At 42.9% G+C, this 25,388-nt stretch overlaps 1 protein-coding gene across 3 annotated transcripts in view; it reads left to right on the top strand.

The window, feature by feature from the left end:
• Positions 1 to 25,388, top strand: part of BCAT1 (branched chain amino acid transaminase 1) — a 92,195-nt gene that overhangs the window by 34,149 nt on the left and 32,658 nt on the right. For 2 of the 3 annotated variants that reach the window (XM_036252131.1, XM_036252133.1), the window contains exons 2-5: positions 3,514 to 3,585; positions 13,149 to 13,349; positions 16,996 to 17,106; positions 20,474 to 20,593. In XM_036252131.1, the coding sequence (XP_036108024.1) occupies positions 3,514 to 3,585; positions 13,149 to 13,349; positions 16,996 to 17,106; positions 20,474 to 20,593 (504 nt within the window). Of the gene's footprint in view, positions 1 to 3,290; positions 3,441 to 3,513; positions 3,586 to 13,148; positions 13,350 to 16,995; positions 17,107 to 20,473; positions 20,594 to 25,388 lie in introns of those variants that run through there. The other variant, XM_036252132.1, reaches the window with a different exon arrangement.

Here is a 25,388-nt window from a genome sequence, read left to right as displayed (position 1 = left end):
CCTTATAATAACTTTTTTTAACCCTCCAGATCTTTGCTTAAGACTCCCTGGCTGGAAAGCCTTTCGGAGTCTGTTACATCCCACTACTAGAGGCTCCTAAAGCAGAGGTGGCACTTGTTACATTTGCAATTTTACCTTTGTGGGATTAGTCAACATTGGTAACATAAGTAACTTTTTCCTACTTGGCTGGAGGCAATTCATGGACATAGACTCACACTGCTTCCCCAGCACTGCCTAGACCAGTGCTTCACACATGTCACATATTTCAAAATGTTGTATTGTTTTTTTTGTTTTTGTCTTTTTAGAGAGAGAGAGGAAGGGAGAGAGAGATAGATATATGAATGTGAGAGAAAAACATCGATCGAGCCCACAACCCGGGCATGTGCCCCGACAAGGAATCGAACCAGGACCTCTCAGTCCATGGGATGATGCTCAGTCCACTGAGCTACACCAGCCGGGTGAAAATATTTTAGACAGATTATTATTATTATTATTATTTTTACTGTTAAGTACTTACTGCTCAGAAAGAGATAGAATGAAAAGAATGTATATTTAGGAGTCATCAGCGTGTAGAGGCAGCCATGAAAATGCACAGGAAGCAAAACCTTGGGTTGAGCGAAATGAAGACTGTTAGGAACCTTGTTTAGGTGGAGTATTGGACAAAAGCCACACTGTAGTCACTTGAAGGGGAGGAGACAGGAGCAGCAGGTACAGCTTCACGTTCACAGATTTGGCCCTGAAAGGGAGGGAAGGTGGTGTATGCTCATCCTTTCACAACACCATTCTCATATTAGATGTGCTTTCTTGACGGAAGACGGTGGATTTACAGGTAACTTTTAAAATAGCAAGAAAATGTTCGGCCAGTGTGGCTCAGTGGTTGAGCCTCGACCCATGCACCAAGAGGTCGCCAGTTCGATTCCCTGGGCACATGCCCAGGTTGTGGGCCCGACCCCCAGTGGGGGGCATGCAGGAGGTGGACAATCAATGTTCTCTCTCATCCATGTTTCTCTCTCTCTCTCTCGCAAATCAATAAAGAAAAAATATTTTAAAAAGTAAAATAAAACAACAAGAAAATAGCAAGGCTCTGAATGAATGTCTGGTGTAGACATTTTAATCAACCTTTTGAATGCAAATAAATTGTTTATGATTTTTCAACCAAGGGCTTCTTATTCTTAAGGTTTGGGTAGGAGTCTCAAACCGGCAGCTCTAGTGTTTAGGTAGTCTTTATTTTTAAATTAAATTTAAAACTTTGTTTTTTGAGAAGAGACTCCAGGTTTCCAGTGACTCTTTGATGACATGACCTGCTGAGCTGTGTGGTCTTTGGAACTTGGGACTCCACCTCAGTAAAAGAGGCTTTTCTGTGCCTTGTGTGAAAGGGAGTGGGGTGGGGGATACGGGTGGGGAAGGAAGAGAATGTTGTTTTCTGAAAAGATTACAGCTGTATTTTCTTTAGGGCTGTATAAAATCAATTCTAAAACCAGACCAGATTTGATCACTTTTAGCCAAAATAAACTGCCCTCCTCCCTCTCCCAATTCAAGTCAGCTCCAGCCAGTCACTACTTCCTATTAATTTAAAAGCCTTTTGGAAGACTCATAATATAGGGGGGCATCGCCCTATTGCCCGAGGACATCAGAGGAGACAATAGGTATTACAATTATAATCTTTCTTTTCTCTTTCTGTGCTAGTAGTATTTCAAACATCACTTTCTCAGCGCCCTTTCTAAATATTGCTGTCACAGAGCTGTATGAGAAAAATGTCAAAACAGTTTCATTGGGAGCCCTTGATACTCTATTTTGCCTGAAAATGATGAATAGGTGATCAAAGTGGCACCGAGGTCTTTGGGTCAAAACAACTCTTTGGGAATGTGAGCCTGGTAGCCCAGCAACATCCTGAGTCGCAAATCCGACTTAGTTTGCACATGAGGGTCGGTGGCAGACACGGGCCTATGCACAACTGCCCCCAACCGGGCGGGGCGGGGCCACACGAGACAGCCGTTTGCCGGTTTGTCGACGGAAAATCTGCCCCTTCGTAAATCTATTACTCCCGAGGTTGCCTTCGCCTTAGCCGAGGGGCGGCCCGAGGGGTTGTTTAATCGTGAAGGATGCTCGCTCGCGAAGTGCCTGCGCGCAGAAAGGCGCTCCCTGGCGGCATCTATCTCGTCCCCCAGCCCGAGGGAACCAGGGGCAGGGACCAGCGCTTTGGTTTTCCCTACTGAAGCCGGACCAGACGGGTGGAGGCTCCTTCTTCAGGGATGCTGGAGGGGCTGTGCGGCTCCCTGCGCCTCGCCCTTGCGCGGCCCGGGCGGTGGCAGCCGGTTCCACGCGGTCCGTGCGCCGCAGCTTGGGCGCGCCGCCCGCTTTCACGCCCCGCGGCGCCCTGCGAGCCGCCGCCCCCCGCAGCCCCGCGTCCCCGGAGGCTCCCCGCGCCCAGCCTTCCCCGCGCCGCCGCCGCCCTCGCCCGCCAGGTACCCGGGCCGGGCGTTCGAGGAAGGGGGGCGGATCAGACCCGGGCCTCGGAAGCGCGCGGGCCTGGCTGGGCTCATTGCTGCCCTTGCCTGCGACACCCTGGTTCACCCCGCACCGCCGTCCCACCTCCACTGCGGAGCCTCCTCTTCCCACGGCCCTGCCCGAAATCTGGGGTCCCAGCCTGCGAACGCCGCCCGCCGAGTCCAAGCCCCCCGCGACGGCCCGGAGGGCGGCGGGCACAGCCGCCGGGGACGCGAGGGTCGCCATGGGAGCCGCGCTGCGCAAGGAGGCGGGAGCGGGGTTCCGGGGCCGCCAGAGCTGACAGCCACCTCCTGCGTGCCCTCGCCACCTCGGAATATTCCCCCGCAGCCTTCTGCCTCCTGGGATCCCTTTCCTCCCCCTCTCCCGTAGTTAGCACAGTAGGCGGTTTTTATTGTATTTATTTTTAATTTTTTTTAAGGTCTGCATCTGTTTCCACTTCGCCCTTCTTCCATTCTGTTCTTACGTATCTTTTAAATGACCCCGATTTCCGTGAGGTTTGGTCCTTAGCGTGCGGGGTTGGGCGTCCAGCCTGCCTCGGAGGACCCTGGCGGGAGAAAGCGCCCCCTCGCCTCCCCGTCCCTGTTCCAGGCTGGCCATTGTGTGCCGGTGATTGACAGCACCACGAGGCTCAGCGCGCCCGGGAGATTTTGCTATAAATGGCTTAAAACCCCAGTCTAGACGAATTTACTCGGATATAAGGGAGACAATTACCTTCTTGTTCTTTGCTGGCGAACCGTGGCTCTGTAGGGCGAACCTGGATTTTTCCGCAGCCTGCCTGCCCTAGCTAGCGGCGGAGGACAAAACGGCCGCGACCTCGGGCAGGGTGGGCAGTGAAGGGCGCTCCGGGACTCTCTTTTTGGGGGCTGTGCCTGCGTGTTCCACGCTCCTTTTCCTGTTTCTTTGGGTCCCTCAGCGGAGCACACGTTGTAATGGTGAGTGATATTGATTACCCCAGGCCCCAGTTACCCACCTGGTTTTACTTAATGGATTTAATTCTTCTTTAAGGACTGCAATAACGGATGTTTGGAAGAATGTATCGGAGAAGCAGGATCAGATGCGGTCATGGGGACTTTTAAGGTAAATTATGTGCCTGAGATGATGTGAAACAACCATTTAACTGCGTAAATTTATTTCTTGTTAACATTTGGGGCAATTTTCACTGTGCGGGTTATACGGTGGTTTGATATGCTGCTTTGCATTTGGCCCTGAGAGTGCTTGGCATTCTCTGCCGTGTGTGCAGACTGACTGACTGCACACACGGGGTGCCCCCGCTTCTCTCTGAGTGCAGCCTGAACAGCCGGGTGACATGCTTTAGGAATGTGGTTTGTCAGGCAGAGCGCATGAACCTGAGGTTCCCACACCAGATGAGGGGCCTGCTCGCTCCCTCGCAATGGTGACCATCCCACCAAGTGGCCTGGATTCCAGGGTGGACAGATGGACATGACTCAGAATTGACAGGGAATGGGGGAGGAGTGTCTCTGCCAGCTGATGAAAGCACCTCAAAATCCTAAGGCTTTTACCCTCTCCTGCCCTGCCCAAGGCTAATTGCGTTGGCTCATCTTTTTTTCTCTTCCAGCAAAAGCCCTACATTGCCTTTTTGTGATATATTTTCTCTATCTCTCTTTTTTTTAATGTTTAAAAATTTTTAGGTAGAGTGGGAGGGAGGGTGGGAGAGAGAGAAACATCGACGTGATAGAGCCACATCGACTGGTTTCCTCCCACAGGGCCCGACCAGGGCTGGGAGGAACTGCAACCGAGGTACCTGCCCTTGTATCTGCCCTTGGCCGGAATCAAACCTGCGACTCATTGTCCGCTTACTGGTCTGCGGGCAGTCGCTCTAACTGCTGAGCCAAACTGGCCAGGGCTATTTTCTCTTTTGAGCTGCTTGTGACATAACCTTTCAATGGTTTTACCTCCTGGAAAGAATTGTGTACAGAGAGATGCTGATGGAGGGGTTTACCTGGGGCTCGAACCACTACCCAGATGGCTGTATTTCACAGGCTACTGTGTAGGTCTTGAAGAAAAACATTTAAACAGAAGAAAGAGTTGCTGCAACAAAAAATTAAATTTCTTAAGTTTAAGAGAGGGATTCAGTTATTCATTGAAGAAGCTGCTTAGTAAGGCTCTGGGTTCACAGCACAAACTAGAAGCTGTAGGTCTGGGATCCGGAGCTGTGCTCCGTGGGTTTGAATCCTGGGCCTGGCACTCACTAGCTGTGTGAGCTTAGGCAAGCAACTCAGTCTTCTTGTGCCTCAGTTTCCTCAGCTGCCTACTGGGGCTGTGAGAAGAAAATGAGTTTATCCATGGATACCACTTTAGGAAAGTGTCTGATTTGGTAAGCCGTCAATAAAACGCTAAACATTTTTGTTACTGCAGCAAAGCATTATTTACAATCATTTTTGTTTACTACTTACTTCAAATATGAATTAAGCATCGTCCCCAAGCAATACCTATTAAGCATAAAGTGAGAAAACAAAATAAAAGAGAGCAAAGATCCATTAAAAAGATGAAAGAACATGTACCAGGTATAGGGTGAGTTTACCTGTGTGACCCGAGCCATCAGTACATGGCCCTAAACCTCCCGGGTTCTATGGTTCTGATTGTCTGATAAAGGAAGCATGTAGATTTTTTTGAAGAAATACAAATTTTGAAGCACTGACTTCTAAATCATTTATTATTAAATTGGGAGAAGCAAAGAGCAAATCAGTTTCTTAAGAAACATCAGAAAATGACTAAGTTATAGAGAAAACAGATCCATGGTTGCCAGGGATTGGGATGGTGGAGGGAGGGGTGTGGGTGTGACTATAAGGGGTGTCCTGAGAGCGAGTTTTGTGGTGATGCAATAGTTCTGTATCTTGACTGCTGTGGTGATTACACACCTGATAAAGTGGCATAGAACTAGACACACACATTGCCAATATCGATTTTCTGGTTTGGACATTATGTAATAGTTATGCAAGATGTAACCATTGATAGAAACTGGATAAAGGGTACATGGGGCCTCTCCTTACGATTGTTGCAACTTTCTGTGAACATGTAACTATTTCAATATAAAAAGTAAAAATAACCTCTCAGAAATACTTTTCAAATGGATATTACTTACACTGCCATTAAAATATTACTGCATGATTGAAAATTTTTATTTTATTCTATTTTTTCCATCATTATTTATCTCCTCTATGACTTCTTCCACTTCTACCGACCCCCTTTACTTACCCCCCACAATTTCCACACTGTCGTCCATGTCCATGAATTCTCTGCTGCTATGCATTTTAAATTCTCCTCTTAGGGGGGAAAATACTTTGGGGAGCAGTAGTACATTCATCACATCTAAAACAACCTGGCAGTTAAACTGTGTATAGTATTTCAGAAATCATAATTTTTTTCTTGGAAAGTAATCAATTTGTGAATATTTATCTAAAGGTTTATCTGACTGTATAAGTATAACCCTCACGCCATTTGTGGAAAAAGTTAAAGTCATGATGTTTCTCTTTAGGCAGCACCATATATGTGTGTGTGTGTGTGTGTGTGTATGTGTGTATATATATATATATATCCTCATCCGAGGACATTTTTCCATTTTTTTGTTCAGATAGAGTGGGAGGGAGAGAGAGGAACAGAGAGAAACATTGATGTGAAAGGGACACATCGAGTGGCTGCCACCTGCACGACCCAACCAGGGCCAAGGACAAACTGCAACCGAGGTACATGCCCCTAGCGGGAACTGAATCCCGGTCTCTCAGGACCCCCAGGCCGACATTCTAACCACTGAGCCGAACCAGCCAGGGAAGCACCTAATATTTTACAGTAAAAATGTAGTTTCTCCTTTTCTCTCTGAATTATGGGTTTCTGTATTAAATCTCATACTTCACAGAAGGATAGTGAGGAGCAACTGAGAAAGAAACTTTTAAAAAGTACTTTGAAAATCATAAAAATACATCCGTAAGGTATTATTTTCTCTATAAATCACTATCTCCACCTCCTTCTCACCTCCCCAGCTATGGAGGTTTTTGCTTCTTCTCTTTATGTCTGGTTCTGCTCTCCTGCTGCCTGTTTCAGTCACTGTCAATTGTCATCCACAGCACAGAGTGTCCTAATGATCTCACATCCTGGCAGGGTTCAGAGAGAGAACTTGACTCATCAGTTTCACACACACACACACACACACACACACACACACACACACACACACAGCTCTTGCTGTGTACCAGGAATTCTGCTAGACACTGGAAATTCAAAGATACAGTCAAGATAAGGTCTCTGCTCTCAGGATATTTTAAAATCTAAAACCTTAGAATATAGTAATTTCCTCACTAAAGCAAGTTTGTGAATTTTATTTGTCCATATTATTCCTGGTCCTTTAAAGATAATATTCTCTACAACCTTGTAGCCAATCTGCTTTGCTAGTCTTTGAAGACAGCTCTAATACATATTTGGGAACTTAGCTATTGAGACATAGGTTCTTGAAACAATGAGATAAAACAGACTCATACTTGATCATCTCTAAGGGTTATCTTATGCAGTAAATAAATTCTTCAGAGGGTGTAGATAGATAAATACAATTTCCCCCAAAAGGTTGTTATACTTTTATTTTTGAGAGGACGTTTATTAAAGCTGGGGACAGTGGAACAAGGAAGGGCTGGGATAGAAGAAGCTACAGGAGAGCCTGGGCAGGGCTGCCTGACCTCACTGGACAGTCAGAGAAAAGGGGGCCTTGGGGGCAGGTTCAGGGGCGTAGCCCGGGAGGAGCTGCGGCTGCCTATTGCTGCTCTGGCTGCAAGTCTCTCGGGGACCCTTAGAGTTCAGGAGAAGCTTCCCGGTGGGGGAAGAAGAGGGGAAGGGAGAGGCACGGACTGTTCCCGGGAGGGGTGGTGCACTCTTTATACATAGAACAGTTTTTTGTTTTTTGCAAAGTAAAGAATTCACAAAGTAAATTATGTCGCTACTTGTTCATTTAGATTTCTATGTATTAGATTTTAGTTGAGGGGGGCATATTGACATTCTACAGTTATGTATTTACCCATCACAATGTGTTCTAAAGGTGGCTGTACATGAAATCGATAATTTGGGGGAGAAAGTGGTGGATTTTATAGGACCATCTTTGCTTTTGACCTATTTTTAATCTCTTTCTTGACTTACCCTATTTATGACTTTTAAATTGCCTTTGGGGTCTCATGTGGATTGTTTTCATATTGCATCCCCTCCCCATTTTGAAGTGGTCACTACAGTAAGAATGCAGTTTTCCTTCAGGGCCCTCAGGAAGATGCCTTATTACAGGGGCATTCTTACTACTGGAATCTTTTTGTGACTCCAGAATCTTCTTAGTTTCCAGAAGGTCAGCTGTCTATTTCTTCCCATTCCCCCTGCTTTGCAGATCCCAGAGTGTGGGAGTCCAAATCTGTAATTCTCCTCTTCATACCTCCTTATTTGTTTTCAAGTGTCTCTAAACGATAATGAACAGAGCACCGAACACTTTCCAAATAGAGTTTAAAAAGTGCACTTAGGGTAGAACAAAATTAGCCATTTCTGATACAGTTGTTATGCAGAGATAGTCTTTGGAAGTTGAAGTGTGTGGCAGAGACTTGCAGATGCTATAGTAAGTGGTGAGCAGAACAGAAGAATGTTGGCTTATACAGTCCTCAGGGGCTCTCAACAAAGGTGCACTAGTCAGCGATAGGGGCCCCCATTTCAAAGCAAATGACTACCCAAGCACGTGTTTTGAGTTAGGAAATTGTTCATTTTTAATACGCCCTGTTTTTGTCAGTATTTCTTGTCATTTCACAATCTGGTCATGGTGGCCTTCCAAATTCTCCCACAAGTATCTGGTAGGAAACATCCTAACTTGAAGTCATCAGGGAACATGAAGCACTGGAAATAGACAGACTAATTATGCAGGGGAAAGTATCATGTTTCAAATAGTTCATGTTTATCCATCTTTGGAAAGAAAATGTAGAAAAAGGAACTGGTTTTTGAAGAACACTGATAAAAATTGTTTATAAAATTTGTTTCTTTTATGTCAATATATATATTTTTTTACATTAGAACTTTATTTCATACCTACTCAAAACCATTCACACCTTTAGTTGATACTGTATACTTTTCAACTTTATTCAACTATATCATTTAATTTTTTAAAGTTAGTATTCTTAGGTAATTTCTCTTTGAACTCAGGTTAACAGCTGTTATTTTTAGTTTCCAGAATTGCAGGAATTTTCTCAAATAAAGGACAGTGGGTGTGGTTGATGAAATTATGAAGTCACCAAATAGTGCATTACTTTGAAAAACTGCATGTAGGACAATCCCCACATACAGATCAGGAAGCTAGAGGCTGCTTGTCACATCTAACAAACTGCATGTCTTACTCAAGCAGTAGTCAAGTGGTAGTGGTTTATTACTATAGAACTAGTACTGGTAGTATAATAGTTTATATTCAGTTTCCAGAAACTTAACTAGTTTAGCAAGTTCTTATTACAAGAACACTAAGTTGAGCATAAAAATACCTTAGTCAATATCTGTGTTTTGTCCTTCATTAAGTTCATCTCTCTGGGCCAGTGGCTTACTATGGATGGTCCAGAGGTGTTTTAAGGAGAGTTTTCAGAAAAGTAAAATTCATATAATGGGCATTGGTTCCTTGACGGTTTGTACCAACAGCAACAACAGCAAAAAAGGTCTTTTATGGAATACAGTAAGGACGGCTTTAAAAAAAAATTGTAGCAGTCTATTTTGTCAATATCCAAACTATGAAGATCAATCCAAGTTCTGTGAAGTTTGGAACTGAATTAATCAGACATAAGTGATATGTACAATAGTTGCTGTGCTAAATGAGAGGCCACCACAATAAAGAAATATGACTCCCATTTCCCAGTTGTTCATATTGATTAAAAGGGTTTTATAGAGCCAAACCAAGCCTTTTGGAGGGCGAACTCTCTATATAGAGGGGTTGTATGAGCAGTAAGTTCACCCCTTTTGGAGGGTGAACTCTCTATATTAGAGGGGTTGTATGAGCAGTAAGTCAAGCAAGTTCGAGGTAGCTTGAAAGCTGAGGATACTATCACAGATTTCTGAGTCAGATGGGGTGCTGTAGTTTCCACACACGGCTGGAGGAAGAAGGGAGAGAATTTGGGTTAACTGGAGGCATCTCATATCCAGTGCTACAAGTGGAGGAAATGGCAGGGAGGAAAAAAGGTATGTGTGTGTGTGTGGGGGGGGGGCTTCTGTGTCTCCTTCCATGTTGGACAAAGGTATGTAAACAAGAATTCTTAAGGACTGGTACTGTTTTCTGGCACTGGGCCAATGTATACCCAGCATACAGCCCCACCCACCCCTTGTTATAGAACCTTAATTTTGCTTACAATTCAGTGAGCAGCCCTGGGTGACAACCTTGCATTTCTCTCCTTCCTCACAGCTGGGTGGATCTGAATGACACATTTCTAACCAATAAGTCATGAGGGAAATTCTGGCAACATTTTACTTGTATGATTAAAGGGAACAGAAAAGTGTGACATTGTCCTGTCTACTCTTTCTTTAGACTTTGGTTAGATCATTAGAGCTGAAGCTACTGCTACAGCAGCCTTGTTTGTCCCTGAGGAGAAGGCTAAGAAAATCACAGAACCTTGATGTTCCCGAGTTCTGCCGGGCCTGGCTCCTCCTAACTTATGTGAGAAAACTCCTACCATGTTTGATTTACTTGCAGTTGAACACAGTTGAACACTTTACTAGATGATGGGTAAAAGACTCATGCTGAACATCGTGTGGGTTCTGCATCAGAATGAAAGGGGAATTAGTTGGGCTGAAATATTTGGACTTGAATCTGTAGCCATCTAACTGTTCATGGACATTGAACTGGAAAAAGAGAATTTGCTAGTGAGGGGGTAGTAGAAATTGAATTAGACTTACTAAAGGAATCTTGAGAGAACAAGTGTCTCAGTTCAGTGATCGATATGGGAAACCAAGGGCGGGGAGAATGTAAGGTTGATAAGTGACCTTGGAAGTAACAACAATGCAAGAAATATACCCAAGGAATTTGTTAACGGAGGTCATTTCTGGGAAGTGGAAATACGGTGGGCAGTGTAGTAGTTGAGGATTTTATACTTTTCGTTGTTCTTCCCTTCATTACAGTCAAAATTTTAAGTAAAATAATAAACGTGCATTACCCTTATTCAATAAATTAAGGGGTAAGAAATAAAGAAGTAGAAAGTAATATGAATGCCAGAAATAGGGACCGAGTTTTGGAAGAAACGTTGTGTTCCAGTTTAGTTTATAATGAGCTTTTTGGTTGTTTTAGAATACATTTCAGCTGGAATATTATTCTAAAAATAAAACTGATTATTATGGATAATACACCAAATGACTAAGGCAGCTATAAGGCAGTGAATTAATCAGAAGTACTTAGGTCATTTAAAAATAACAATAAGAGCCCTGGCCGGTTTGGCTCAGCAGTTAGAGCGTTGGCCCGCGGTCCAGAGAGACCCGGGTTCAGTTCCCGCTAAGGGCATGTACCTCAGTTGCAGTTTGTCCCCGACCCTGGTTGGGTCGTGCGGGTGGCAGCCACTCACTCAATGTGTCCCTTTCACATCAATGTTTCCCTTTCTCTCTCTTCCTCTCTCTCCCTCCCACTCTATCTAAACAAAAAAAATGGAAAAATGTCCTTGGGTGAAGATTAAAAAAAAATAACAATAAGAGCTGATAATATAAACTAAAATTCTATATTTGATTTTGGGTGTGTTGAGGGGATGGATAGTACTTTTGTGTGTTAAAAGAAATGGAGTTTGACCTTTCTTACAGCTTGTTAACGGGTTGAACCTGTGCCTGGTTAATATTGTTTATAACTGGTCAAAAACCTCCTTCACCTATGGTTTTAGTTGCTATGGAATGTGGATAAAAAAGTTAATTTGAACCTGTGCCTGGTTAATAATGTTTTATAACTGCTCAAAAACCTCCTTCACCTATGGTTTCTGTCACCATTCTACAGCTATTAAAAAGTTAGTGATGGTATTGTCTGTGATTTGCATGTTTGTGTCTTTGGCCATGTGTAATGGGCACGCTGGCTGTATGTGGAATGTTGGTGAAATGCTGCCGTGTGAGATTATTTCCTGTTACTCTTATCTTTCGCTCAGTCATAGCTCCCTTTGTTCATTGTTTCCTCGGCACAGACAGAGGATTAATACATTAGTGTTCATTTTCTACTTCTGTGTTCAGAGAGGAAAACAGTTGCTTCGTTTTGCTCATTGCTTCTCCAGTTCCCCCGGGGGACTTCAGGCTCATCCAGGAATTCTTTGGGGGAGTGGAAGTATAACCATTACCAAGATGTTTGGGCCTTAATGGCGTTTGCTTTAGTTTAACAAGTTATTGCTGGTGTTGCTATATTTGCTGTGGAAGACACCCCTTTCTTCTTGGCTCAGTGCCATCCATGAGCCCTATGATAGTAACAAAGAGGGATGTGTTCTCCTCTTTGCTTCATTTTACCCCATCTACTATTTCTGGATATCACTGAATTCTGGTTCTGGGATTTATTAGGCAGTATATATCACCAAGATTTCAATCGGCAGGCCGACTTCTGAACGCAGGCTGGTTTGTTTGGCTCGCAGTGTTAAATTTCCGAGTCAGTTGCCAACATTTAAAAGTCAAGTCGGGCCCTGGCAGGTTTGGCTCAGCAGTTAAAGTGCTGGCCTGTGGTCCAGAGAGACGCGGGTTCCGTTCCCGCTAAGGGCATGTACCTCAGTTGCAGTTGGTCCCTGGCCCTAGTTGGGTCGTGCAGGTGGCGACCACTCGATGTGTCCCTTTCACGTTGATGTTTCTCTTTCTCTCTCTCCCGCCCATCTATCTGAACAAAAAATGGAAAAATGTCCTCCAGTGAGGATAAAGAAAAAAATCAAGTCAGGGATGTGAGGGCGTTGACATCAGTCACCCTGGTGATCCCCAGGGTTGATTTGGCTGATCTGGCTGGCTAGACAGCGGTCCCCTTCCTCCCTCACTGATCCATGTGCATCCTTCCTGAAGCTATGAACTCAGTGGAAGAGGAGGACCTTCCCCCAGAGGAGAGGACCTTCTTTGGTCAAGGGTATACAGTAGCTGCACTCCCTGCTAGAACCTCCAAGCAAGCTCTCAAGGTCCATTTGTAGGAGAACATGGAGTAGTCAAGCTTCCAAGACCTCAGACACATCCAAAATGAGGCACTGCTTGTGGCAGTCTGCCTTTCTTTAGGCAAGAAAAGTCAAGTAGTTCAATTGGTTAGAGTGTCTTCCCACTACACTGAGGTTGTGGGTTTGATCCCTGGTCAGGGCATATGCAAGAATCAACCAATGAATGCATGAGTAAGTGGAACAACAAATTGATGTGTTTCTTTCTCTTTCTCTCTCCCCATCTTTCTTTTTCCCTTCCTCTCTCTGTCTAAAATTAATAGAAACAAACATAGAAGTCAGGTGGTGGTAGGAGATAGGAGAAATAGATGAAGGTGGTCAAAAGTTCCAATGATAAGTTAAATAAGTTCTGAGGATAGAAAAAAAAGTCAAGTCATTTCTAATTCTAATGGCCAACGACTTCAATTTTATTTATTTATTTATTTATTTTTAGCCCTCTTTATCTGTAGCCAGTAGATGTTCAGCTACTCTTCCTGAAAGGTGCCAATTTTTCTTCCCCAGGCTAAAGATCTAATAATCACACCAGCCACCACTTTAAAGGAGAAACCAGACCCGACTACTGTGGTGTTTGGAACCGTTTTCACAGATCACATGCTGACAATTGAGTGGTCCTTAGAGTGTGGATGGGAGAAACCGCATATCAAGCCTTTCCAGAACCTGTCGCTACACCCTAGCTCGTCGGCTCTGCACTACGCCGTGGAGGTGAGTGTGCAGCGATGACAACGGCAACACGCTTGCCCGTCTCCGTGGGCACCAGGTGCTGCCCCTGCTGACAGAGCTTCGGGGCAGGGTGGGCTTGGCCCGCGTGACTCAGGGAAGTCATACGTGTCTTTAAAACTTTGCCTGTAGACCGTCTCAATTAAGGTAAGTCTTAAGAACTAACTTTTAGATAATCTTAAATTTTCTTCAACGTCAATGAAAACTCATTTAGAGCAAACAGGAAGTAGAGTTGGTAAGAAAAGTAACAATCTAAAAGCCTGTACTTTTACTATTTTACTAAATCACTTGTCTTCGCAGATCTTCTAATGATTGAGAGGAGGCCACCGAGTACAATATTATGGTTAGATTTTAGTGCTAACGGCATGTTTTTATGACCAGCGATAATCTGCAGTTCTGCGTGTTAAGGGACATGTAATTAAAGGTCATCCTTCAGGAATGAGTGGAATAATTACAAGCATAAAATATTAAATATTTAGAGATGCTTTCTGTGGTCCTTCTCAGGATTCACACTTAGCCAGATACACAATATACTCCCTGATTTTATTTTACTTAATTTTACTTGTTCGTAATGTGTTGGGCATCTTTCTCAGAATATTGGGGTGCTGGAAATAAGCAATAGTCTACCTATTAAAATAAAATGCCCTGACATGGTTTTCATTCGGATTGCATTGAATATATAAATCAATTTGAAAAGAATTGGCCTCTTTATCATATTCGATCTTTCCATTCATGGGCATTGTTGGCATTGGTGGCGGACTGGTGAGTACAGCTGCCTTCCACCCTTGAGCATGAGCTTGCTTTCCACATTTAGCTAGGTCTTTAATGACTTGGTAAAGTTTTGTATTTTCCTTATGGGTCTTTCACTTCTTTTGTTAGATTTTATTCGCCTTAGCATTCCTGTTAATTTGATCATAAATAGTATTATCTTCGAACTGCTGCTGTTACCTAGGAGTATACTTTTGCATCCAGCTACCTGGCCTAAACAAAGAATTTCAAGAGATTGTGTCAGTTTCTCTGGATTTTCTAAATGTTTAATCTTTTCTATATTTCATGATCTATGACAGTTTTATTGTTTTCTTCTTTAAACCAGATGCATTTTATTTTATTATTCTTGCCTTATTATATTGGCTGCAGAATATTGAATTTAAGTAGTCACAACAATTTATGATGTTCCCTATCTGAAAAGGCAAGCTTCAAGTTTTATCATTAGGTATAATGTTTAGTGCAAGTTTATTTTAGATACCTCTTGTCATGTAAAGCTCTCTCTCTCTTTTTAAAATTATTTAGGAAACTTTTTAAAAATTATAAATGAATGTTTGATTTTTACCAGATGCATTTACTACATCTAATGAGAAGACCATATAGTTTGGTTTCTTTAAATAGCATTTTACCTTTATTTTTCATATTTTTTTAACTCCTCACCCGAGGATTTTTTTTATTGATCTTCAGATAGAGTGGGAGGGAGGGAGGGAGAGAGAGAAACATTAATGTGAGAGAAACACATCTATTGGCTGCCTCCCACACGACTCCCACCAGGACTGGGACGGAACTGCAACCAAGGTATATGCCCTTGACGAGAATCAAACCTGTGACTCCTTGGTCCACAGGCCAACGCTCTAACTGCTGAGCAAAACCAACCAGGGTGACCATATAGGTTTTTTTTTCTCATAAAGTTAATATAGTAAATCTTATTAATTGATTTTCTAATATTAAGCCAAGCTGTATTCCTGGGATAAATCTAAATTAGTCATACTGTGTTAGCCTTTTGTGTATTTTGCATCTTTTTACTCAATGTTATTATATAATCTTTTTTTTTAATCCTCACCCGAGGACATTTTTCGATATTTTGTTCAGATAGAGTGGGAGGGAGAGAGAGAGAGACATCAACGTAAAAGGGACACATCAAGTGGTTGCCACCCACATGACCCAATCAGGGCCAGGGACAAACCCCAACCAAGGTACGTGCCCTGAGTGGGAACCAAACCCGGGTCTCTCTGGACCTCAGGTTGACGCTCTAAGCGCTGAGCCAAACTGGCCAGGGCAAATCTTTACATCTATCCAAACCTATTTCAAAAACATACAATTTTTAAATTGTGAATAAAAATCTTATGACGGTTTCTATTTTATTTTGTATTTAGTAATATAATCCCAGCAGCTATTTTTGAGATATATTTGATATGGAACATTCTATGTTACATATCAGTTGTGTTGATTTGATACATTTGTATATTGCACTTTGATTGCCACTGTAGCCTCAGCAATCCCTCTATCATGTCACACAATTACCATTTCTTTGTTGTGGTGGGAACACTTAAGATCTAGAGTTTTGGCAACTTTGAAGTTTGCAGTACAGTGTTGTTTATAGTCACTGTGCTGTGCATTAAATATCTAAGACTTACTTATCTACACTTATACCTGCCAGCCCTGTTTTAGAAAGTATTAGTGTGATATATTGCTTTCTGTAGCTCCTTGTTTCAGATGTTTTTCAGTGGAGTCCCATCTGACTAGCTTATCTTTTGTTTTTCTTTTTCATTTTCTTTTCTTTGACAACCTTATCTTTTAACTGAAGCTTTACTCTGATTATATTTAATAAATCACTCATATATTTACTCTTATAACATTGAATTTTGTGTGTTTTAATTGTGCTACATGATTTATATTTCTTCTCTTTTCTAATGTAAGCTTTAAGGCTGTAAACCTCTTAACAGCCCTACTTTTCATTAGCATTCAGTTCAACATATTTTCTCATTTCCATTATGTTTCTTCTTTAACTCATGCTTTATTTTGTAATGGATTTCTTCTTTTCCAAAATGTGGACATTTTCTATTTATATTTCTGGCATTGATTTTTGGCTTTTCTTCTGATGAAAAACGTGTGAGAAAACCCACGCATTCTGCAGGTGGTGTGGGCTGGATTCTGTTTGTCCAGTAAGTTAGTTTTTTGTTCTTTTTCAAATCTTTTAGACTTTTACTGTGTTTAGCCTGTTCTGCTGATTACCTAGAAAACCTGTGTTACAATTTCTCACTAACATGGCATTTCCCTCTTTTCTCTGTGTTTGCCTACTTCTCGGTCTTGTCACATCTCTGCAGTGATTCGTCTGGGGCAGCACTTTGAGCAAGGTGACCTAGCCCTGACATTGCTATGGTCTGACCTGCTTGGTTTCTATGATTCTGGGGCTGAATTAGCCCTGGTCACATCTAGATTATCTACTCCCTGGGGTTTGAATGAGCCAGATGGAATGAAAAGATACAGGGCTGTTTTGAGAGGCATCCTGGGGCCTTTCGTCTCCGCTCTGTTGTCTAGTCTAGGCCAGTAGTCCCTGTTGTACAATTGGGGATGTTTTTCTTCCAACCCCCATAAATGTATTATTTAGTAACAGGGCTCTGCCTAAGCACAGGTAACTGAATCCCCACCAGTTTTGGTAATAAAATGACTTCTTTCTATCGCGATTACTGTTCTCAGCCTGTCAGTTTGCATTTCTAGGTTGAGGGCTCTCCGGTTGAGGTCTGTGCTTACAGCTCTACAGGATGAAGGGGACGAGCCCCTACAGACAAGTCGTTCTTTGAACACAGGGATTGCTTTCGTTCAGTTGATAACCTCTAAAGCTGATCTCTCTTTTTATCTTCAGTTATTTGAAGGAATGAAGGCATTTCGAGGGGTAGATAATAAAATTCGACTCTTCCGGCCAAACCTCAACATGGATAGAATGCACAAGTCTGCTCGGCGGGCCACTTTGCCGGTAGGTAAATTTAGGGGTTTCTTCTGTTTCTCTTGACATAACGGTTCACTCTGAGTTTACTACCAAGAAATCATGTCAGAATACAGTCATCCCGGGTTTATTGCGGTTAATCTGTTCCAGACTCTAGCAGTTGCACCTGACGTTGAAGGATCCCTGGGGTGCTCGAATCCATAGGCCTACAGTCCACACGTACAATAATTTTAATTGTAATTGTAATACAGGGGTGTATAATTGACTCAGACAACCAAGCGCGTGTTGTATCATTTTCACTGTCTCGATCAACTTTTTAATGAATATATTTGAAAAAACTGCGATAGAGTGAAGCCGCGAAAGTCGAAGCGCGAAGTGGCGAGGGACGACTGTAGTGATTCTGTACAAACCGTATGAATACTGAAGTTATATCAGATTTACTTTGTGACTAGGGAGGTAAAAACATAAAAAAGTAATCAATACCATTTGGTAATTCCATAGTCCATTTCTTTGAGTGTCTGTGGGGAATCATTGTGTATGTGGGAGATAAAAGGATGAGGAATAAAAATATGCCTCAAACTAAGTAAATAAAATTTAAAGACTGCAACTATAACATTGAAAATGGAAACCATGCCCTGGCCGGTTTGGCTCAGCGGTTAGAGCGTTCACCTGCGGTCCGGAGAGACCCGGGTTCGGTTCCCGCTAAAGGCACGTACCTCGGTTGCAGTTTGTCCCCGGCCCTGGTCGGTCGTGCGGGTGGCAACCACTCGATGTGTCCCTTTCACATCGATGTTTCCCTTTCTCTCTCTTCTTCTCACTCCCTCCCACTCTGTCTGTACAAAAAATGGAAAAATGTCCTCGGATGAGGATAAAAGAAAAAAAAAGAAAATGGAAACCATGTTGGGCCACAGCAGGTATTTTGGGAATATTTTGCCTAATTGCTTTAGACACTAACAAGTATACAGTTATTTAATTCATTATTTTGATATCTTACCCTATTTTATTTTATTTAAAAAAACAAACAAACAACAACCCACAATATCAAAATGGTTTCTCATGGCCATTGGATCTTGGCCATGACGTTGTTATGGATTATAATTTATTATAAAGTGGGTTAGATTAGATGTTAGATTCACATGTCAATGGAGGTGATGTGGGTTACTTCCATCCCCTGAGAAGTGACCAGGCTGCTGTTGAAATGAAAAACGTCTTTCCCTTCTTTTCTGTATTCTGAGTACCTAACCTTCGGGAATCTCGCCCAAACTGTGCATGGAAGAAGCCTGGGACCAGCTAAACACAAGTAACTACTGCTCATTAGCCAGGCTCTTCCTTCTCCTTCCTGTTTTTGTAACCCGTGCTCCCCCACCCCCTTCAGAGGCCAATAGCAGAAGGGAAACTAAGGTACGTTCGATGCACTTGGTCCTAGTCTCACTTTTCTACCATCACCGACAGATGACCAGGGAAAACTTTAAAACAGAGACAGAAGGAAAGTGCAGTAACATTTACTGGGTATCAACTCTGCCGCACACTATGCTACGTGGTTTTATATTCTTCATCTGGTTAATCATAACAGTAAGCCATTGACAAGAAGGTGTCTGTATTGTAAATTTTAGTAGCACCTTTGCACAGAGAGGAATACTTGAACCCAGAGAGGGTAAATGACTTGCCGAAAGTCACACAAAATGAAGGGTAAGAAAGAATTTGCAAACTTTTCTTTTTTTTTTTTTATCCTCACCCGAGGACATTTTTCAATTTTTTGCTCAGATAGAGTGGGAGGGAGAGAGAGGAACAGAGAGAGAGAGAGAGAAACATCGATGTGAAAGGAACACATCGAGTGGCTGCCACCCGCACGGCCGACCAGGGCCGGGGACAAACTGCAACCGAGGTACACGCCCTTAGCGGGAACCGAACCAGGGTCTCTCTGGACCGCAGGCGGACGCTCTAACCACTGAGCCAAACCGTCCAGGGCTGCAAACTTTTCTTTGTCAGGTTCTCTTTCCACTAAATCTCATCCCTAGACAGTAGTACCGGAGACCCAAGCAAGTGATACAGGGTGGTGATATGTCCTAAAAGATTAGCAGTCCCAATTTCTGTATTACTATACTGTGATTGCTGTTAAAAATTAGTATTTGAATAGCCAAATTCTGATGTTATGGGTTCCATTCAGATGCGTGTTTCTGACTATTTTCTACTTGGGATAACCCGTCACATCTCTGAAAGCCTGTTTCCCTATCCCGCCAAGAGAGGAGAAACTACTTATTTTACAAATGGTCACCCATTTAGTCTCTGAAAATGTTTTCCCCCTTAGAAATAAACTGCTCTTAGCTTTTGCCCATTTTCCTACTGGGTAGTTGGTCTCTTTCTTACTAATTTCCAGTATCCCATAACATTCCAGTACAACTCTTTGCTGGTTAGGTTACAGATACCTTCACCCAGTTTGCTGCTGCTTATATCTTTTGAAGAATAGAAGTCCTTACATTTTTGGCTGTTTTCCCAGTCAACAAAAGGAAAAGCTGATTGAGGCCCCAGGTCACAGCGTTCAGGCAGAAGCTGCCCTGGGGGCCCGAGAGGTGGTGGAGGGGCCTTATTTAACCTTCCTCTTGGGACGCAGGTTGTTGGTGTGCCCACACTTCTTGCGGTAGTTGCCGGTGTGGGGTGCAGGTGGGAGAAACACTGGTGGCAGATCATCATGTCACAGTTGTACTTCTGGGCGAGTTGGCGGAGGGAGGGGAGGGGGGCTCGATGATGCCACCCTGCAGACCAGGCACCGAGCAGGGCGCGCTTTCTGGGTATTGTCGTCTGAGGGAGTGTGGCCATCCTCCTGCTGTTTACCCGCAAAAATGCAGGTGCTGCTGGTCAGGCGGGATGCCCTCCTTGTCTTGGATTTCAGCTCTGACGTCCTCAGTTTTGTCACTGGGCTCCACCTCGAGGGTGCTGGTCCTGCCACAGTCTTCACAGAGATCCCCATCCCCACATCGGCGGGGGGCTGCTCCCACCTCCTTGAAGAGAATGAGAGCCTTAAGTTTTAAGTAGTCAAATTTTATTCACTTTTTTTTTAACAGCTGTATGTCTGTTATTTAAGAATTCTTTTTTTTTAATCTTAAAGTGACAGTGATTTTTGTATTTCTTACAATAAAAGTCTTATGTTTTACACATTTACATGTATGATTCAACTATAGTTGATAATTTGGGTTTGGTAAGAGGTAGGGATCTGACTTTGTATTTTCCCAATTTTTATAGTCCATTGTCCTATCATAATTTGGGGGGAAATATATCATAGAAAAACAATTCTTGTCTGATTGTACTTTTTTAACAGCCTAAAGCTTTCGTGAGGATTATTTTCTATTGCTACAAGCGAAGAAAATTCCATTATTCATTATGATTTTCATTTCATCAGGGGTTTGACAAGGAAGAGCTGATAAAGTGTATTCAACAGCTTGTGAAAATAGATCAAGAATGGGTCCCATATTCAACATCTGCGAGTCTGTATATCCGTCCCACATTCATCGGAACTGAGGTACCCGCTGACTCCCTGCCTGGGATCCTTTGGTGGGAAAGTAATCCTTGTTTATTCTTGTGTAAAACATCTAGTGTGCAGGGCAAAATAGTGTCCGCTAGCATCGTTAATGACTCCTTTCTCCTGATCATCAAGACCACCTGTCAGCAAACGTTTTCTTTAAAGGGCCAGAGAGTCAATATTTTAGGCTTGTGAGCCATCTGGTTTGTCACAACTACTCAATAACAGCCACGGACATGAAGGTGAATGAGTAAAGGAACGAGCGACACACACTGGCCTTCCTCCGATCAAGACTGACCACCAGTTCCTCAGTTTACCAGCCTCGAGCCGCTGGCCCTGGCAGCATTTCTTCAGGTCTAGAGGTGGTCATGGTTTTGACATTTAAAGAAAGGGGAGCTGCTACTTTCTATTTGCCTAAAGTCTTGGGATTGCTTGCGAAGGAGTGGGAGTGAAGGGCCCTCGTCCCCAGTAACCAGTGGGTAGGGATTGCTAATAAAAGTACTACACTCTTAGTGGGTGGACATTCGAAAAACAATTTTTCTTTAAAGTTGACATTATAAACGAAATACTAAACATCCTGTACATTAACCTCTTATAAAACACTTAAATGAAAGAGCAAAATCATTTGCATTACCAAAATATTTCTCATATTAAAAAAAAAAAATTTAGTATCATTTTAATCAATATCTTCTGAAATACTTCTTTATAGGTAGTTTAAAACTTTAAGAGAAATGAAAAGCTTGAATGCTTCAAACTACTGTTTGCAAATTAAGATTAGATTGCAAATTAAGATTAAAATCTAAAATCATAATATTTAAATAAAGAACGTCTACACAGAATATTTTCTAAATTTTTTCTTTACCAGATAAGAAGCCAAAATTACATGACTGTCAGGTTCAATACTGGATAGCTAATAACCCTACATCGAAAAAAGCCAGGGTTTGCTGATTTCAGCACCTGTTTTATCCAACTTCCCTCTATTTAGTCACACCAGGCAGGTACAGCTATATAGACACACACACACACACACACACACACACACTTTTATTTCCTCAGTGATTCTGATCAGTGTACAGGTCAACAGCAAAATACGCACAACCACAGCCTCTGAAATTCCTTTGATCCTTGCTCCAAGCCTTCCACTTATTTCAATCAGCCCCATTTCATCACTTTCCATTAGTGAGGTGGTGAAGGGCGACAGTACTACATGATATCAGGGCTGGGAGGAAGTGTCATTTGAAGGGTTGGTTCTGATGGTAGGGACAACCCTCCAGGCTGTCTGGAGTCAGCTCATTCGGCCCCTTTGACTAGGTCCCAGGCTGTCTCCAAAGATCTGCAGGTTACCAGCACACGTGACTTTTCAGCTGCACTCAAAGACAAAGTGCCTTTGGCTCATGTGGAAGGTGATTAATTCTTCATGTTAGGGTAATGTGTTTACTCCCACATTAGCATGCCCCTGAATACACTCCAGGAGTTGAGCTCAACTAGAGAAGCAGTCTGCTTTGGTTGATACTAGCCCCAGCTGCACAGAATACAATCTGAATAATGCAGAAACATTTTAAGTCACTTCATCCAAACAGTTTCCCCATTCACAACGTCACTGGAAATCTTTCAGGATGAAATTTTTATTAGAGCACGCATTAAAAACCTTGCTGCTAAGTAGTCCACTCCTTGATTTCTGGTTCACTCCACAGGGAGCTTAAGGGCTTATACATTTTACAGACATGTCTTCCTTTTCCTTTTATCACCTTGTAAAATTGTTTTATTTTACATATAATTTAACCAATAATCATAACAGTTCCATGAAAAGAATTCTTTTTATTCACTGCCTTTATTTATTTGTGCTTATGCATCTTATCTTTTCTCTTCACAATTAGCCTCCATAAATGAAAGAAGCTGAATAGATTTGAAAAGTAGGTGTTACAGCAGCAATTTGTAATAATTAACTTGGGTTTTGCTCACACTTTTAACGTATTCTTCTGCAACCTTATTTGAGGTATATATTCATGCTACTATTTACAAACAATATTAAATTCTTATTTGCATAACTCTGTTAATATGTTTCATATTAACAGCCCATTTTAATGTCTTCAAACCTGGAGTCTGGTTTTAGAGGTCCAACATATTTGCATTGCTTATAGCCTGTGATAATCAGCTTGTTACCAGGCCACACCTACCAATACACTCTTGAGGCTATTTTTGTCCGTGTCCACTTTATCACAGGGCGTGATTGTTACTTTATTTTTACTTTTTGGAGTTATGACGCACCTGGTTACTAATTATACCCCTCAGTTCATGGCACTTACTGTCACAGGTCGTATGAGGTTCCTCCCTTTGTGTTTTTATTCCCTTTTGTCTTTTTCCCACTCCTCTTCCCCCTTGGAAATTATTCTCATGTATCGAGTGAATATTCTTTTGGTTTGTATGTGTTTTTAAGTATCTCTGACTCCTTCTATGTCTATGAGTTTAGTTTCTACACAGGATTATGTCCGGGAGATCTCACCGTGTTTCTTAACTTTTTTCCTCGGCACCGATTTTCCTTTCTATCCGGGTTGCCCATCCCTTCTCCTGCTGCATGGTTTTCCACCCGGCCCTCCCACACTGCCCCATCTCCTCGCTGGGATCCCACTTCCCCGTTTCTGCATGTCAGGCTGCTGTGAGCAGTTTGCAAATATGCAACCCAGAGAATTACTGAAGGAGTTACTGTTTCCAAGCAAGATGCCCATGTCCCATCTTAATTTTTCCATCCCGAGAAAGCCCTGCTGCTTTTAGGAAACTCCTGGTTCTCTCTGATGAAACAGTCATTTGTTTGTCGGCCTCACCATCACTGCTCATAGGAAGCTGTCCTTAGTGTCACTGTGCTCAGCGCTTTCTGTGCACCAACCAACAGCAACCCTGGGAGCAGGTGCTACTGGCACCATTTTAGAGATGAGGAAACTGAGGCCCCAAGAGGTGAAATAAGAACTCCCAGGCTCTTAACCTGTATGCTGCAACGTCTTTATGTATTAGCCCTGTGCTAGGTCCAGGGATACAGTGCTGAGCAAAAACCTCTTCCCTGCTCCCAGTCTGTGGGAAATCCTTTGTCAGATAAATGTACTGCAAATAGTTTTCCAGTCTGTGGCTTGCTTTTTGTGGTTTTTTTTTTTTGCTCTCTTCTCAGTGCTTACTTTTAATATAATTAATTTTTTTTGTTTTGTGATTTTTATGTTGTAAAGAAATTTTTTCTTCAAGGTCATACTTCCTTTGTGTTTTAGCTTTTTCCAATGAAATGAAATGCATTTGGAAGTGAACTTCGTGCCAGGGACTTAATTTTGTGTCTCTCATATCGATTCCCAGTGACCCTGCCACTGTCTGAGTGGCCCAGCCGTTCCCCTGGCTTTACAATGCCAGCCGGGGTCACGTCCAGTTTCCCCAGAGGAGTGATTTTTCTGACTCCCTATCTGTTTTTGCTCGCTCTCGTTTTTTCTTTTTACATTAATGGTAGCCTTACTATGAACAGTTTTGTTTGTATTATTATTTTGTACTTAAAATTTGTCTTGAAGATCCTTCCACACGAGTACACCTGGATCTACCTCTTTTTTTTTTTCATTTTCCTAGCTGTAAGATATTTATACCATCATACACATATACTATACTCAATAGAATACAGGATGCCGCAAATTGTAAGATACACCATTTATGTACTGAAATGGAAAAACATTGCCAGTTAAAATATGACAGTATTTTCCCAATAATCCTGAGTGATTCAGGTTCATTGGTGATACCAGCCTCTTTTTTTTATTTTTTAAATCTTCATCTGAGGACATTTTTCATTTTTTGTTCAGGTAGAGTGGGAGGGAGAGAGAAGAAGAGAGAGAGAGAGAGAGAGAAACATCGACATCGACTTGAAAGGGACACATCGAGTGGCTGCCACCCACATGGCCAACCAGGGCCAGGGACAAACCGCAACCAAGGTCAGCGCCCTTAGCCGGAACCAAACCCGGGACTCTCTGGACCACAGGCCGATGCTCTAAATGCTGAGCCAAACTGGCCAGGGCTTTTTTTTCTTTTTTAATGTATGTTAATGTACAAGACTAGATGGAGGCCATCCAAACACCCTGCACCTCACTGACAATACTGTCTTCTTGAAGACTCTCCTCTTGCGTGTAGCATCCTTTCCCCTTCATTAGCCCACTCAGGATCCTCTTCCTCACTTGGTCGCCTGGGGTGAGACGTGCCCATTCATTGCGGTGGTCAGCTCCGGGACTGGTCTTATTTGTCTCTGTTTCAGACTCAGTGCCGTGCTTGGCCCAGTCCATGGAACCAAGCTGGACGGAATCGCTGTCAGTCTGAGTGCTGAGGCTCGGTCAGTGAGGAGGTGCTGGTTTGAGGCCAGGCTTGGTACCAGGAAAACCCTCCTGCAACACTTTCCTATCCTCTAGAGAAGGGGCTGGCACACTTGTCTGTGAAGGGGCCAGGTAACCGCTCAACTCTCAGCTCTGCCTTTGCGGTACCAAAACAGCATGTGATGGACCCGCAAGTCCCGGCACAACTTTGTAACAAATGGGCAGCAGGCTGAGGCTTGCTGGCCCCGAACTAGAGCTCTTGCAGAAAGGGAAATGAAGTATGGTTTTTCCAAGAGTGACTCATGCCGGCTCTTCTGAGTACTTCCCCATCAAGTATTCGTTTTTAAAAAATATTTTTTATTGATTTTTTTAGAGAGAGAGAGAGAGAGAAACATCCATGTGAGAAACATCAGTCGTCTGCCTCCTGCACGCCCTCTACTGGGGATCGAGCCCACAACCCCGGCATGTGC

Source organism: Molossus molossus, unplaced genomic scaffold, assembly GCF_014108415.1.
Source record: "Molossus molossus isolate mMolMol1 unplaced genomic scaffold, mMolMol1.p scaffold_m16_p_10, whole genome shotgun sequence".
Taxonomy (NCBI): domain Eukaryota; kingdom Metazoa; phylum Chordata; class Mammalia; order Chiroptera; family Molossidae; genus Molossus; species Molossus molossus.
The sequence above is the reverse complement of the archived record's forward strand: the minus strand, read 5'-3'. Positions and strand labels throughout refer to the sequence as shown.